This window comes from Apodemus sylvaticus, chromosome 8 (genome assembly GCF_947179515.1).
Source record: "Apodemus sylvaticus chromosome 8, mApoSyl1.1, whole genome shotgun sequence".
NCBI lineage: Eukaryota > Metazoa > Chordata > Mammalia > Rodentia > Muridae > Apodemus > Apodemus sylvaticus.
Window position 1 is genome coordinate 22,100,012 of NC_067479.1, and position 15,967 is coordinate 22,115,978.

At 42.5% G+C, this 15,967-nt stretch overlaps 1 protein-coding gene across 2 annotated transcripts in view; it reads right to left on the reverse strand.

The window, feature by feature from the left end:
- Window positions 1-9,295: 9,295 nt before the first annotated feature.
- The window catches only part of Slain1 (SLAIN motif family member 1), a 49,712-nt gene continuing 43,040 nt past the window's right edge, over window positions 9,296-15,967 (reverse strand). For both annotated transcript variants that reach the window (XM_052190746.1, XM_052190745.1), the window contains 2 exons: window positions 11,448-11,757; window positions 9,296-10,397 (listed from right to left, as the gene is read on the reverse strand). In XM_052190746.1, the coding sequence (XP_052046706.1) occupies window positions 10,322-10,397; window positions 11,448-11,757 (386 nt within the window). In that variant the 3' untranslated portion in view covers window positions 9,296-10,321. The remainder of the gene's footprint in view (window positions 10,398-11,447; window positions 11,758-15,967) is intronic.

The window sequence follows — 15,967 nt, forward strand, 5'->3', positions numbered from 1 at the left end:
CTGGCTCATGATCTGCCCAGGGATCTGGAGGCACTAAATACCTCTTCTCAAACTACACTTTGTTTCGTTAATGGAATTTCTTTCAAGTTCAAGCAGATTGTCACAAACTTTCTTTGTGACAAGACCCCATCATGTGTGTATGTGCACACACACACACACACACACACACTAAGGCTGTCTCTCATTTAGGCTGTTTCTTTATCTTGGCCACTGTAAATCATGCTGCACTGACGATGGAGGGCAGGCATCTTGTGTACTTATTTCAGTTTCTTAGGTATGTGCTGGCATTGAAATTGCTCGTACATAGACAAATAGCGTACAATCTCACTTACACACAGAAGGAAAACAATAAACTCATGTAAACTGACAGCAAGAACACTGTTCCTGGAGGCGGAACATGGAAGAAATTGGAGATGCTCAGAGACGGTGACGGACAGGAGGGTAGGTTCTAGTGTGAGATTGCATGGTATATTCCAGTGACTAACCACAGGTAGTTAGAGTAGTTAAGAGAACTTGTCAGGAATGCTTAGCCAGGCATGATAATAAAAAGTCGATCTGATGGGGAAACTGCTTGTCTTAATCAGGGTTTCTATTCCTGCACAAACACCATGACCAAGAAGCAAGTTGGGGAGGAAAGGGTTTATTGAGCTTACACTTCCACGTTGCAGTTCATCACTAAAGGAAGTCAGGACTGGAACTCAAGCAGGTCAGGAAGCAGGAGCTGATGCAGAGGCCATGGAGGGATGTTTCTTACTGGCTTGCTTCCCTTGGCTTGCTCAGCCTGCTCTCTTATAGAACCCAAGAGCACCAGCCCAGGGATGGCACCACCCACAAGGAGCCCTCCCCACTTGATCACTAATTGAGAAAATGCCCCACAGCTGGATCTCATGGAAGCACTTCCCCAACTGAAGCTCCTTTCTCTGTGATAACTCCAGCTTGTGTCAAGTTGACACACAAAACCAGTCAGTACACTGCTTTAGAGCCCAGTGCTGCCCAGATCTAAATCCTTACCCTGCATGGGCACAGCGCTCCCAGAGTTACCCCGCCCACCCCTTCAGCTTTATCTTTATACTTTTCCCACCCTATGATGTAAGTAATTCAACTTATCCCGAGTTGAATTTGTATTCTTTGCAGACATTTCTCCTGTATACCCGAATCCCTCAACAGTGAACACCTGTGAAAGTGTTGTCCCTGCTTGTCCTCTGATCTCTCTTCAACCCAGGAGCACAGAAGGACAAAGTGGATTGACAAATTCATATTTGCTCAAATCAGTCCTCTCTCATCAAAAAAGCCTGACTTTGAATTCAGCCCCTACCACTAAACAACTCTGCTACCTGTGACAAGGGTTAAACCTTTCTTTCCCTGGTTTTCTCATTTTACGAACAGGGTACTGATATTTTGCTCTCTGAGGCTGTGTGTGGATTGCATCAGGGATGTTTCTAAAGATCTTAGCAGCGGTCTGTGCACGTGCTTGCACAATGCACGCTTCCCATCTCACATCAAATAAAACAGGAAGTCCTGAACACAGGCCTGAGGTCTGAAGGGACCTTGCCCCGCCTCTTCCTCAAGTCCAGTTCTTACCATTTTTTCTACAGCCTGGAGCTCACTCTGTGGACACACACAGGAGACCAGGAGCTCACTCTGTGAACAGGCACAGAACAGAAGCTCACTCCGTGGACAGAGAAAAGATCCCACGCCTGGTCTGATGCTTTTTTCTCTCCACTTTGAAATTCCAAATGTTTTCCATGATAGGACTGCCCTTCATCTTAAACTAGCCCCACAAACCATGCAGCAAGTCTTGCACAAACACCCATGTCCTTATAGGGTATACCTATTGTCTTTTGGCCCATCTAACACCTCAAATGATTCCTCAACTCTCCTGGGTAGGCACTCCCATCTCATAACCACCCTCCCTACCACACACATGCTTACATTCCTCTGGTGCCATGTCTGTTATATCCTCAGTACCTAGCCTCTCAACAAATATGTGTTCAGTGATTGGACTGAGGACTTCACTTACAGTAAAGTAATTGTGCTATAAGCGATGGTGCATGTCGGTAATCCCAGGTACTGGAGAAACTCAGGCAGGGCAATGACAATTCACCATAGACTCCATATAGAATGACAGAAGTTAAGCCATTACACCGAAACAGCCTGAGAATCTTGCTGAGCCCACTGGAAGGTGTTTCTTCCGCTGGCCCCATCACAGCACTGTGGACCTCTCTAAAATCTCAACTGCTGAATCATTTCAGTTTTCTCTGAGTTTCCCTGATGCCTATGATCTATAAATGATTGATTTCCCATTTTCTACCTGAAATTTGACTTGCATGCACAAAGATTAGATGGGAAAGACCAGGGAATCTCATAATTGCACAAAAGGATGATAAAGATGAGTGATGTAATTTAATGATATTGTTTGGTACATTGTGATAGCTATTCCTGGTGGTCAATTTGATTGCATCTGGAATGAACTATAATGCAGAATTGGAGCGCACACCTGCGATCCAGATCTTGAGGCTGAAAGACACAGGTTTCTGACCTGGATCTTGACATGGAGATCTTGAGGCAGAGTGGCCATGAAAATCTTAGACTCAGGCAAGGTAGTACACACCTTTAATTCCAGGAGACTGAGGCAAGCAGATCTCTGAGTTCAAGGTGAGCCAGGGACAAAGCAAGTCCCAGATCCAGAGGAGGTGGTGCGCACCTTAATCTGGGCGGGGCCTTCTGCTGGGGGCCTCCCTAAGGACACTGGACGAAGGAAGACTCTTCTCTTCTTTGATAGCTTGTACTTACTTGCCAGCACATCTGTTGGAGCTTACTTCTACAGAAGACCAGCTTAAACAACCGGCCTCGTGGACTGAGCACGACTAGGTCTTTGGACTTCCCATTCACAGCTGCCCATTGCTGGGTTAGTCGGACTGCAGATTGTAAGTCAACACAATAAATTCCCTTAATATATAAATATTCCATACGTTATGTGACTCTAGAGAATCCTAAGACATACACGGAAGTTTATTTTGGGTGACTAATAAAATGATAACAAAAGAGAATTAAAATATAATCCCTAGATAATAGAGAAGAAAAATCGAAAGACTGAACAACCCCCGAGAGGATGAAATGGAGACGAGGAGGAGCAGACTAAACCGGAAGCTAGGACAGGGTTGGTAATGATCTCGTGAAGCAGTGGCTTACAGGTTCACACTTATGGCAATGGTTTTCATAGAATGAACCATGCTGTTTAAACAGAGCAATGACAATGGTTTGAGCTGTTATGATAGCTCATGCCTGAAGCTCAGGACCCAAGGGAGGCTAAGCCACTAGAATCATAAATTTGAGTCCGTTCCAGGAGATCAGGAGTTTTTGTTTCCAAAAACAAACAAACAAACAAACAAACAAAAACAAAAACAAAAAACAAAAAAAAATTTTTTTTTTTTTTTGCTTTTGCTTTTTTGAGACAGGGTTTCTCTGTGTAGCCCTGGCTGTCCTGGAACTTACCCTGTAGACCAGGCTGGCCTCGAACTGAGAAATCTGCCTGCTTCTGCCTCCCAAGTGCTTGGATTAAAGGTGTACACCAACACTGCCCGGCCCAAAAGGTTTTAAAATACCACTCTACAGAAGCTAAGAAATACAAGGTAGCTACCTAATACTAGAAATGCAGATTTAAAAATATTAGACACCAAGAAGTTCACTCTTTCAGGAAAATAAAACCTATTGTATATAGTCACTGAAGTCACATGACTTCAAAACATATAGACCAAGCACTTATAACTATACATATAAACAGGATTATTCATCATTAAAGGCCTTATCACACTGCTTTTAGATGCAGAATAAATATTTACCACAGGTTGGAACCTGAACAGTGCTATAAGCCTGGTAGTTGCAATATCAAAACTTACCAAATATTTTTTAAAAAACCTAAAGTAGAAGACAATTTCTCTCCAATAGTGTTAATCTCAAAAGTTAGACTACTTTCTTCTTACACAGATTTGCACGGTAGCGTGATTCCATAAAATTGGACAAAATTTAAAGTAAACCATGAGTAAATCAAGACCGTCTAGTTTTCTAAGCACTTGCCGTGTGTCCATGTGTGGTGCATGTGTGTGTTCAGGCGGGCGCACGCGTGTGTTTGAAGGACAGTGGTCGGTGTCTTTTCAGTCGCTCTCTGCTTCTCTTCTCCTCAGACCAGGGCCTCTCACTGACCCGAGCTCACAGGCTAGGCTAGCCAGCCAATGAGTTTCAGAGGCGCCCTTGATGTCCCTTCGCCCCAGCGTGCAGCCTCGAGCAGCCACACCCAGCTATCAACCTGCAAGCCCGGAATCCAAACTCAGGTCCTCAGAGTTCCACCCGAGTTTTCACAGCACATTGAAGCTTTTGTTACAGTTACTGCATCCGTGTAAACGAGGCTCTCGAGTCCCATACCCTCATGTATTTGAACACCGGTCTAGGGAGGTTACAGCACCTTTCGGTGAGTTCCAGAGCCCAGTTTTCAGCCCACTTCCGGTTCCCTTTCTCTGTTTGGTTTGCCAGTAGAGATGTGACCTCTAAGCTTCCTGTTTGGCCATCTGTGTCCTTGCTTCCCCTGCGGGTATGGACTCTCCCACTGAACTGTAAAGCTGACAAACCCTCCCTGACGCAGCTTTTGGTCATGGTGTTTTTTTCAAAGCAGCAGAAAGGTAATTGATACACACAACATAATAATGATAAAATGATTTTATCTCAATTTCTCAAAGATTCAACAGAAAAAGTCTGTCAGCAAATAAAGACTAACTACAATAATCTTGTCATATGCAGGAAATGGTTATATTTACTTCTTTTCTTAAAAAGATAGCATTAGCCAACTTTAAAAAAACATATCATTCATTTAAGGATCGGGGGACATGGCAGAAGAGGGGCAGAAAGCACGCAAGAGCAAGAAGACAGGGAGAAGGACTGAATGCCATCTTCAAACATGCCGTAGCCATAACAACCACGGACTCGCAGCTGCACTGACGGACACTGGACCACGCAAGTCAGGCCCTCTTGAGGGTCACTTAAGAGTCACACAGACGGGGAAGGGACCCAAGGGGCCAGGCCTGCTGATGTACTCACAGCTAACAGATTCTAGGAGAAAGAAAGGCATGGTAGACACTTACACATGAGCACAGCACGCTTTAATGGATAGTTCCAGACCCTGCGTCACATGGCCTTTACTAAAGCCCGTGGGACGCAAACCACAGTGAATTTTAGGGAAAGATTTGTAAGGAAGGAAAATGGGGAGGTGCTGGGAAGGGCGGGAGGGAAGAGAGAGACGGTGAGAAAGTGGCCAGAATATATTACATATACAGGGGAAATTTTCAAAAGACAAATTTTTATTAACATTCCTTAAAGTTAGCAGTAAAAAGATGCCTCTAATTATCACTTATATTTAATATTATATGAATACCATTGGCAAAAGTAAAATAAACAGATAGTAAAAAAATAAATCGATTTAACAGAAAGACATGTGGCTGTATGTAAAGTCTATAAAGATAAATATATTGATAGTAAATACTTAAGATTACTGAATGAAATGTTCAAAAGAAGCCTTGGGGAAATTTTTTAAAATATCAATTACAAAATAGCATAAAGGCTAAATTCTTATCTTCCAAAACATGAAAAAGTACTCCAGGAGGATTTTGTACAATTTTCATAAGAGATTAAAGAACACTTGAATAAAAGAAGTTAACCCATCTTCATGGAGTTTAAGACTTAAAAATGTAAAGATTAAATTTCTCTCAAATTGAATGCATGCCCAATAAAAACTGTAACAAGATGTCACGAAGAACTTAACCAGTTTGTTCACATACAGACACACACACACAGACACACACATAGACACATACACACACACAGACACACACAGACACACACACAGACACATACACAGACACACAGATACACAGAGACACACACACAGACACAGACACAGAGATACACAGAGACACACACACAGACACAGACACACACACAGACACACAGATACACAGAGACACACAGACAGACACAGACAGACACAAACAGACAGACACACACAGACAGACACACACAGACAGACACACACAGACACACACACAGGAATATATATATATATTAGCCATGACACCTAAACCAAAACAAGGTAGCAAGATTGTTCTGCTATTAAAACATATAAAGCTATAGTGATTACAACCATACGGCTCTAATGAGGGCATAGGCAGGCCTCAGCAGACATATGGGGCATCTGATGTATAGTAAAGAGAAGTATTAATAAAACCAGGTATTTACATGGAAAATATAAAATATAGCTATACTTCAAAGTACTAGAACTTCTAGAATATAGGAGAACAGCATGTAATGGTCACAAGACAAAGACATAGTCCTTTAAAAGACAGAAGGACTAACCTTTAAAAAACAACACAGCAGGGCTAGAGAGATGGCTCAGAGGTGAAGAGCACTGACTGCTCTTCCAGAGGTCCTGAGTTCAAATCCCAGAAACCACATGGTAGCTCACAGCCATCTGTAATGGGATCTGTTCTGGTGGGTCTCAAGGCAGTGACAATGTACTCACATATATAAAAAGGAATAAATCTTTTTTTAAAAGCCTTTAAAAATGAGAACATGGCAGGGCTGGGAGATAGCTCAATATGTATGTACCAGTGCCCGGTGTGGGTTCCCAGCATCCACTGTACCAGTGCCCAGTGTGGGTTCCTAGCATCCACTGTACCAGTGCCCAGTGTGGGTTCCTAGCATCCACTGTACCAGTGCCCAGTGTGGGTTCCTAGCATCCACTGTACCAGTGCCCGGTGTGGGTTCCCAGCATCCACTGTACCAGTGCCCAGTGTGGGTTCCTAGCATCCACTGTACCAGTGCCCAGTGTGGGTTCCCAGCATCCACTGTACCAGTGCCCGGTGTGGGTTCCCAGCAACCACTGTACCAGTGCCCGGTGTGGGTTCCCAGCACCCACTGTACCAGTGCCCGGTGTGGGTTCCCAGCACCCACAACAACCTGCAGACTGCTTACAACTGCTCATAAAGGTGCTCTACACTCCAGACTCCTCAGGAACCTGCCTGATTCCCTCTCTCCTCCTCGCTTTCCCTCTCTCTCCCCTCAGCCCATCTCTCATACACACACACACACACACACACACACACACACACGCATATACATACACATACACTTAAGACAACACACAAATCTTTTTTAAAAAATTTGTAAAACTGAAGTAAACAAAAATCCCAATGGCCTGGCATACTGTAGTAAATTAAAATAAATAATTCTACTCATCAAAACACCTAAGAGAATTGAAAGAAAACACATATAAATGAAAAGGGCTTTTAGAAAAAAATCAGTGGCATTACAAACCACAGAAAAGCGACTCTGAACAAGGATCTATAAATAGATATATACAAGCACTCAATAAATGAATGAAAACGGAAGGATTTTTAATCTCACTAGCACCTCAGATGTGAATGGAAACCACAGAGACACTAACACACCTACAATTTAAATATAAAGACCAGCAGTACCAATACCTTGAGGCAACTGGACTCCTCACGCGCTGCTGGAAAAATACAGGCCTGTACCACTTTTGGAAATTAAAACGGGCACGCATCTGGTGGGGATAAATGTTTTGCAAACAGTTTCTACGGGGGGCCTTCACAATTCTTATCTCAACATACTTACATTCTGGTGTAACATCTTCCTCTTGGACCTGGTGACGAGCTTTTGATGAACGGACTGCAGAAGTGGTAGCAGGCGGATCTGCAGGCGGCGTTGAAGGGCCCCTGCTTTCACCCTGCTGGTCTCCGCAGCTGGCTCTTCCCGCCCATCTCCACCAATGCCAGTCATGGCACGTCAAGTCAGAGACTGCATCTCAAAACCAGGAACCAGCTTTCTTCAGAGTAAAGTCCAAGTCCTCACTATGGCCTATCGTGTCCTACCTGGGCTTGGCTGTCACCATCCTGATTTCATCCCCGTGACTTCACCCGCCCTCCAGATCCCCCAAAGACACTTCAGGGGCTGGCGTGGAAGCCATGGTACGACAACACCCACTTATCCACTGCATGCTAGGTTTTAAATTGTTTCAATGCTTCTATTACTTGGATCCTACAGTGAGTTGTGAGGACATCTATGATTCTGTGTTACATAGAATTTCTAGGCTAAAATCCTGGAACGGAGACGCCCTGATTTTGTAGCTTGTTAAGGATACTTGCCAGCTCCTGGTTTGCCCAGAAGGTTTTTTTGATTATCCGTGTTCTCTCCACTTCCCTTACCTGAGCCCCTTCTCCCCCCCATGGTTCTCAGGATGCAGCACAGTGTGGTTTACCAACTTGTTTGAGGTTTTACACACTCTCTTAGAATAAAAATATAAAATCCAGGATGAAGATACCTTCACTTCTAACTCCCAAAGGAAACTGCAACTTCAAAAATATAAGTTAAACAGCCAAACTGAAAATCAATTACATCCTTTAATCTCTTCAGAATAAAATATATCAACTGATATATATCGTGTATATGATATATGCTAACTTAGCTACACATGTTCGAGAAAGAGCAGGGCAGTAGGGAAGAAAAAGACTTCTGAGTCAGACGGACAAAAAGCAGCTTCACGGACTCCCAGACAATGCTCTCCAAGGCTGACATGGCCTGTGACTCCGAGTCTTCGTCTTTAAAGGGAGAACAGTGTGTGACTGATAGATATAAAAGTCAACTAATGTAGATAAAGTGCTTAGCATGGATGTTATCACTAAAGACGTGTTTGGTAATTATTCCTTCCTCATTCATATCCATTCCCATGCACCTACATTTCATTTTCAGTAAATGTTATTTATACAAGTCATTTTAGGTCTGGATAGAACTATGTACAAAAAAGTTAAAAGTTAATAAATAACTACAGACGCCTTTTAACGCTTTGGTGAACCGATGTCAATGGTAGAGGAGCTACCTCACAGAACAGCAGCAGGATTCACCGATACTGAGAAAGTTTTCCAATTCAACATCCAAAGGCTACTCTGGTCCCCAGTGACACTGTGCTCATTCATAAATGTCCGGAACAGAATGTGCTCTAGTGGCCTGAGACCAAATCTTGTCACAAAAACTAAAACCTCATATTTCTTATCAAACTAATTTTAGGGGAAAGAAAACCCTTTATAATCGGGTTTTCTGACTGCCTGCGGCTGCAGTGCCCTGCCCACGAACATCACTGCAGCAACCGCTTTCACAGTTGTAGTGGGACACGGATGTGTCCTTGTCTCTTGGGGTCTCTTCTGAGGTTGAACATTCAGGCATGACCTGATATTGCTGAAATAGAGTCTTTATTTCCGAACATTCCAAAACAGCAGTGTACACAGTAACAAACAGTAAGTCATAGACCATAAGAAAGCATTCAGTAGTGCAAATGGGTTTTGTAAAAGGTCTATCAAAAAGATTTATTTGCTTTAAAATGCATTCGTTTCCAGAAGCATTGTTAATAAAACATTACAGTTTCATCCTTTGTAATAAAGTATTGAAAATCAATTGTGGTTGACTAGCAAACATCGCGGGTCTTAGGTGCAATGAGCTTGTGATACCATCATAAATATGAAATTCATGTAAGACAATAAATTAACAATGAAAAAGACAAGACCGTTTAACTCTGCCGTCTGGCTGTCTCCTTGCAATGCTTTAGGTTAAATTGTGCTCATTCAACGTAAAATTATGTCTCAAATCGTTTGGGGTGTTTTTGTTGATATATCCCTAGAGCTAAAAAAATAGTACCTTACCACAAAAATATTTTTATGGCACAAAATTTAAGTTGTTCCATAGTGGTTCACATAGGCATAAAAAGAAATAGGCACAAAAAATAAAATTCCTGTAAACTATAAAAAATTAAAATTCAAACCATGTTATAGAACCTAGTTGTAAATATGCAATGTATTAAAATGCAGAACATGTAATGGAAAGGTGTTTAGAACATGTAGGTAAAATGAACAAAGTACTTTAAAAACCTCATATGGCAAAGCATTATTGATACGCCTCAATCTCTCTCAAAAAGTATTCAGGTACAGAGCAGTTCTACAAAAACTTCCTAGATCTAAGTAACAATACTGTGGCCGTGGGTTTGGGAATGCCGCAGTATCTCAGGCAGAGAGTAAGTGAGACTGTTAGTCTCTGGTGATTGGTCCACTGAAAACGATGCCGTGTGTGTGTGTGTGTGTGTGTGTGTGTGTGTGTGTGTGTGTGTGAAGGGGAAAGCATCCCAGCATCCACAGTTACCCAGCCAGCTAGGTAACACACCCTCATTTTTGCTTCTTCCCATTCTTCAAGGGTCCATAAAACTGCATCAGTAGCAACCGTCTCTCCAATTTCCATCCCTCAGCGTGCTGAGTGAAGACAGAGGCTTGGGGGGCTGCAGGAAACTGTGAAGACAGGAAGAAGGCTGTGAGCAATCCCGCCAGTCACATGACCCGCTCTGCTCCCCTCTCCCATCCGGGCTCCCTCATCCCAAGCTGTTGGCACTGTCACAAATGTGTATCAAGTTACATCCTTCTCACAGTGTCTGCCCGCCTGCTGGGGCAGAGGCCAGAGCGTGGAGCCACATGTGTGCTGTGTACAAGGTAATTTTCAAGGGACCAGAAAAAAAATTAAGTTAGAAAGTAAACGGTAAGGTCCTTGGTGGAAAAACAGCTAAAAACATAAAGTAACTTTATGTTTTGAACGTATGCACAAATTCTTAGCAACTTAAAGATTTTTTTATCCTATCATAGTAACAAAGAACTGAAAAGTAATCTTGGAATATTTCAATATTTCAAAAATTAGTTTTGAAAAACCCAATGTTTTCTCATTTGACGAAAACAGATCCTCCTCATATTCTTTGACAATAGCAATCTTCCTCCTGCAAGATATATATTCAAGGGAAAAATGGAGGGCAATAACGTGTGTGTGTGTGTGTGTGTGTGTGTGTGTGTGTAGTGTGTGATGTAAGTCTGATCAGTCATAAGCATGCCACACCTGCATTTACCAAGGAAAATAAGCCAGGACTGCTGTCTCAACTTTGTCTAAAACGTACCTTATAAACAACCTGGCATTTCTAGGACGGGAAACAAAGCTTGCCTGGGCCATCTGGATCTCAGCAATACAAACTGGTTCCTGATGCGCTCAACTAAGATGTTTCAAACCTCGAGCAGAGGTGGCACCGAGAGCTGACCTGAAGGAGGCAGGAAACTTGCAGCACAGGTAGCTCGGGGCAGGGTGGAATGGGAGCTCTATAGATGGGTCAAGGACTAAGAATCAAGTGAGAGAAAGTGGAATCTGACTACGGAGACATCCATTGCCTGCTGATAAAGGGGGACCCAGGACGCCATTAGGACAATGGCGGACGGTTGACCTGAGCCAGAGAAAAGCGAGGGTGAGCTGGGTAAACTTTGAATTTCCAAGCACAGATACAGTCACGTGACGGACGTTCTCACCTTCTGACAGGCTGTGCAATCTTGCTTCGAGGCAGGTTACTCCCATTTATTGCCAAGGAAGGTCTGGGAAGGGCACTGCGGCCCAGGATCCCGGAGGCCGCAGCTTTGTTTGGCATAGGGATGCCCGTGTTGGAATATAACTGCGTGCCATTGGATAAAGGCACGCTGCTGCTACTGCTGCTGCTGCTGCTGCTACTGCTGCCTTGAACAGTTGGGCTCACATAGGCCGTGGCCTTCAGGGGCTGCCGGATGGGCACTGGGAAGTGCCCCACGCTGTGAACTCTGTGCTGAATCTGTCCTGGTGATGGGACTGTAGGAGAAAATAATGTTAGTGTGAGGAACTCGCCACTGATCCCTAATTAGAAGTGTTACACTCAGACGAGCCTTCGCTCCCTGACAGGAAGAGGTAAGTGATGTGCAGGGCTAAGCCCCCTTCAGTAGGAGAGAACCCCTGGCAGAAGTCTCCCGTTCTGTCTGTCTGTAGTACTATGCCTGAATACAGTTGATCTATGAACAACATGAAGGTCAAAAATCAGATTATAATTCATGACTTCCCCCAAACTTAGGTCAGCACCCTCCTTGACCCAAAGCCTTATTAACTAACATTGTCTTATTACACTTAAAATAATCAGGGGTGTCTTTATTTGTGTTTACATTTCTCTGGTACATGAATGGGGTCACGGATGGTCTATAAATGAGAATAAATGATAGAATTTGTAAAAATGTGTGGTATTAAATAATACACATAGAATGCCAAGTATCTTTATTTTATGTATTACATATTCTTTTCTCAACTTCCTTGAAATTTCTAAGTTGCAAGATTTAGCTACAAGTTTTTCCAAAAAAAATTTCCAAAACTCAAGGAAAAAAAACAAAAAACACTGAGGTGTAAGAGGACCTGATCAGACCACATCTGTGCTGCTCAAAGGCCTCTAAATATTCAGAAGATGACTCTAAAATTTAAGAATCTCTGAATTGTTCCAAGACAATTATGTTTTTCCTTAAAAAATATTAGAATTTAATTTTCATTTATTTACGTACGTGCGTGCATGCGTGCGTGTGCGTGCATGCGCGTGTGAATCAGATGGTTGCAAGCTATCTGATGTGGATGCTGGGAACTGAATTCAAGTCTTGTAGAAGAGCAGCAAATGCTCTCAGGAACTGTGCCACCTCTCCAGGCCCCATTAGAATTCCTTGCTGTATCTCTAATGATGGCCTCATGAAAACAAACATGGGGAGGATCTGATAGTTGTAATCACAGAAAGGAAGTCGGAGTGACATCTGTAGGCACAAACATATTCCTTATGTAGCATTCACTGTGATACTATCTCAGGGTGTATTTGAAAAGCTAACGTTACTGTCTAAACCCTCAGCAACAGCTCAATTAAAAAAGCACTATTCTGACCTTTGTAACAGTGTCGAGATCTATAAAAACAAAGGGAGCAATCTGAGTAAGAATCTTTAAAATTTTACCACCGTTGAACATCATTTTATAGCCTATAGCAATATACAGGCAGGAATATGTATATTTAAGCTTGCACTCCCCTTCTCAGAAGACCAAGAAAAAACATTAACAGCAACAATGGCACAGTTTTGCCTTGATGCAAAGGTTTAAGTCATTGTTTTTAAATTAAAAGAAATCTGTTAATTAAACACACAGTACAGTATGTGAATCTGGCTCAACTTCTTCGGAAGCATGGTATATAATCAGCTTGAAGTACCTATCTATGCTGGTGACTTTCTTCAGTGGACATGGTCATGAACTCTCTCCCCATCTCAAGAAGGACAACATCACCAGCTCCTCAGAGACTCCCATACTCCCCCCAGGGAGAACATCTCCCAGATGTTTCCCAGAACATTTCCTCTTCTGACACTGTACACTGGCCATCCTCACATCCCATGTTCCTTTTCGTGTGGAACTTCTTTTACCCACTATTATGTGTATGGGAGCCCTACATGCAATGGCGTTACTATGCAGTATTCCAGCACGTGGTGATTTGTTCTCCTGACGATGGAAGACTGCATTGTTTCAGTTGTAATTTTAGATCATTCTTCAACATGCTTTGTCGATAATATGAATCTACCAGATCCGATACATACTCCTCAACTATTAGGATAAGTGAATTTATCAAAGTCTCTGGATAGAAAATCAGAACACGAAGAACGATTATATCCTAACTAGCATCTGTGACTGTGACTCTTCACTGTCAACTTGACCAGACTAGAATCACCATGGAAACACAGGTCCTGGTCAAAGAAGGTTTTCAGGGAGAAGTTTAATTGAGGAGGAAAGACCTATCCTGAATGTGGGTAGCACCGTGCTATTGGCTGGGTTCTAGACTGCACAGAAAGATGTCAGCTGGCTGAGCACCTGTGCTGCCTCTCTGTGCAGTGTAAGGTGACCTGCCACCTGCTCCACGCCTTCTTGCCATGAGGGATCGCAATATCTTCTGAGATGGATTGTAAGCCAAGACAAACTCTTACTTTTTAAAATTACTTTTGTAGGGTGTTTTATTATAGAAAGGAGAAAATTAATATACCACAAAAACTAGCAGAAACTAAATTTGAAAAAAATACTATTTATAAAAAAATAAATACTTTGAGATAAGCTGAATTTTAGAGACATAAAACCTCTCAGCAAAAGACTATAAAACACTGCTGAGACACATTAACTAAGACCTAAAGCAACAAAGACATATTACATATTAATACAGAACACTAAAACTGCGGCTGATTGACCCAAAAGTGACCAGCAGACTCAATGAAAATCCGATTTCATTTGAAATGACACTATGGAGCAGTTCTCACAGAGAGTCCTACTGATGAGCCACGTCCCTTTAGTCAACATATGTAAGGGACCCACATTAAAAAGAAATAATACTAGCAGAAGAAACTAGCAAAAATAGACATCACTCCAGTTTTATTAGAAATTAAAAAAAAAAAAAAAAAAAAAAAAGCCGGGCAGTGGTGGCGCACACCTGTAATCCCAGCACTCTGTGAGGCAGAGGCAGGTGGATTTCTGAGTTTGAGGCCAGCCTAGTCTACAGAGTGAGTTCCAGGACAGCCATGGCTATACAGAGAAACCCTGTATAGCCCTGGTCTCGAAAAAAAAAACCAAATCCAAAAAACAAAAAACAAACAAACAAAAATCAGGAAGACTATGATGCCTGCATTTCATGACTGAAAACCCAAGGTCCGGTCTGATGACACTGTCCTTTGTCAATGCAGTTTTCTCCCCTGCAGCCTCTGCAGAATCTTAAGCCCTAAACCTGAAATACACATATCTGAGTCACTGTTCCATTGCTGTGAGGAGACGCCATGACCATGGTACTCTCCAAAGAGAAAGCATTTAACTGCGAGCGCTTAGCTCATTATCATCAGGACAGGAGCACGGTGGCGCACAGGCAGGCCCTGGAGCTGGAGCAGGGAACCACTTCCACAAGCTCAGGGGGAGTGAGACTGGGCCGGTGCGGACTTTCAAAACCTCAAAGCCCAACCCCCCAGTGACGCACTTCCTCCAACAAGGCTCACCCACCCCAATGACGCACTTCCTCCAACAAGGCTGGACCTCCTACTCCTTCTAATGCCATTGAACAGTCCTGCTCCCTCGTGACCAAGCATCCAAATATAGACCAGCTGCAGGCCAGTCTCATCCAAACCACCAGGGTGACTGACTATTACCTATATAGTAATGCCTCTTGCTTGCTTTTCTGCTGTCCTGTTAGTGACTTTTCTATCTTTTTCAATTCTTTATATAGTCTAACTAGAATCCCACCTATAAAACATCCCCCCATCCATCCCTTGTTTTTTGCTTGGTTAAGCATGGACCCAGAGATATTTATATGTCATTATGAATTATAATTTTATTATTATTGTTGCTGTTGGTGGTATTATTATTGTTATTATTATTTATTCTGTGGTTAATACAGTCTCAGCTCTGGCCACAGGCCATTTCCTTCCAACATGTTCACATCAGTTTTTTAGCTAGAAATCCTTCATCGCGAACACTCTATCCTATTTTGTGTTGTGTTATTTTTACGGCACTCAAAGATGCTACTGTCCACACCGAGTTATAATGAACAAATTCCTAGTCAGTCCCATATTTGCTAACATTTTTCTATCACTCCACACTCACACTGTTGATCTTCATTAACTCAGCCCTAGAATTTATATTTTTTCCTCAGCTAAATTTCTTCATCATACAATTAGCCTGTTGTCTAAAATAAATGACATGAGTTAGTAAACAGTCCTCTGTTTCACATCATTAGTAAATTCATGAATGGGCTCTGCCTTCATTAGACACCTCACTAATTTAACTATATAATGGATATGTATTCATTCATGAACTCATGTTCATTTCATTCACTCATTCATAATGAGTTCATTGTGCTCAGGCAACAGGTCAGGTCCTGGGAACAGAAAATCAAATAAACCAAGGTCCAAGTCCAGAGGAGCTCACAACCTGGTAAAATACATCAACAGTAAACCACCACACAGGCTGAGCACTCTCTATCTAAAAT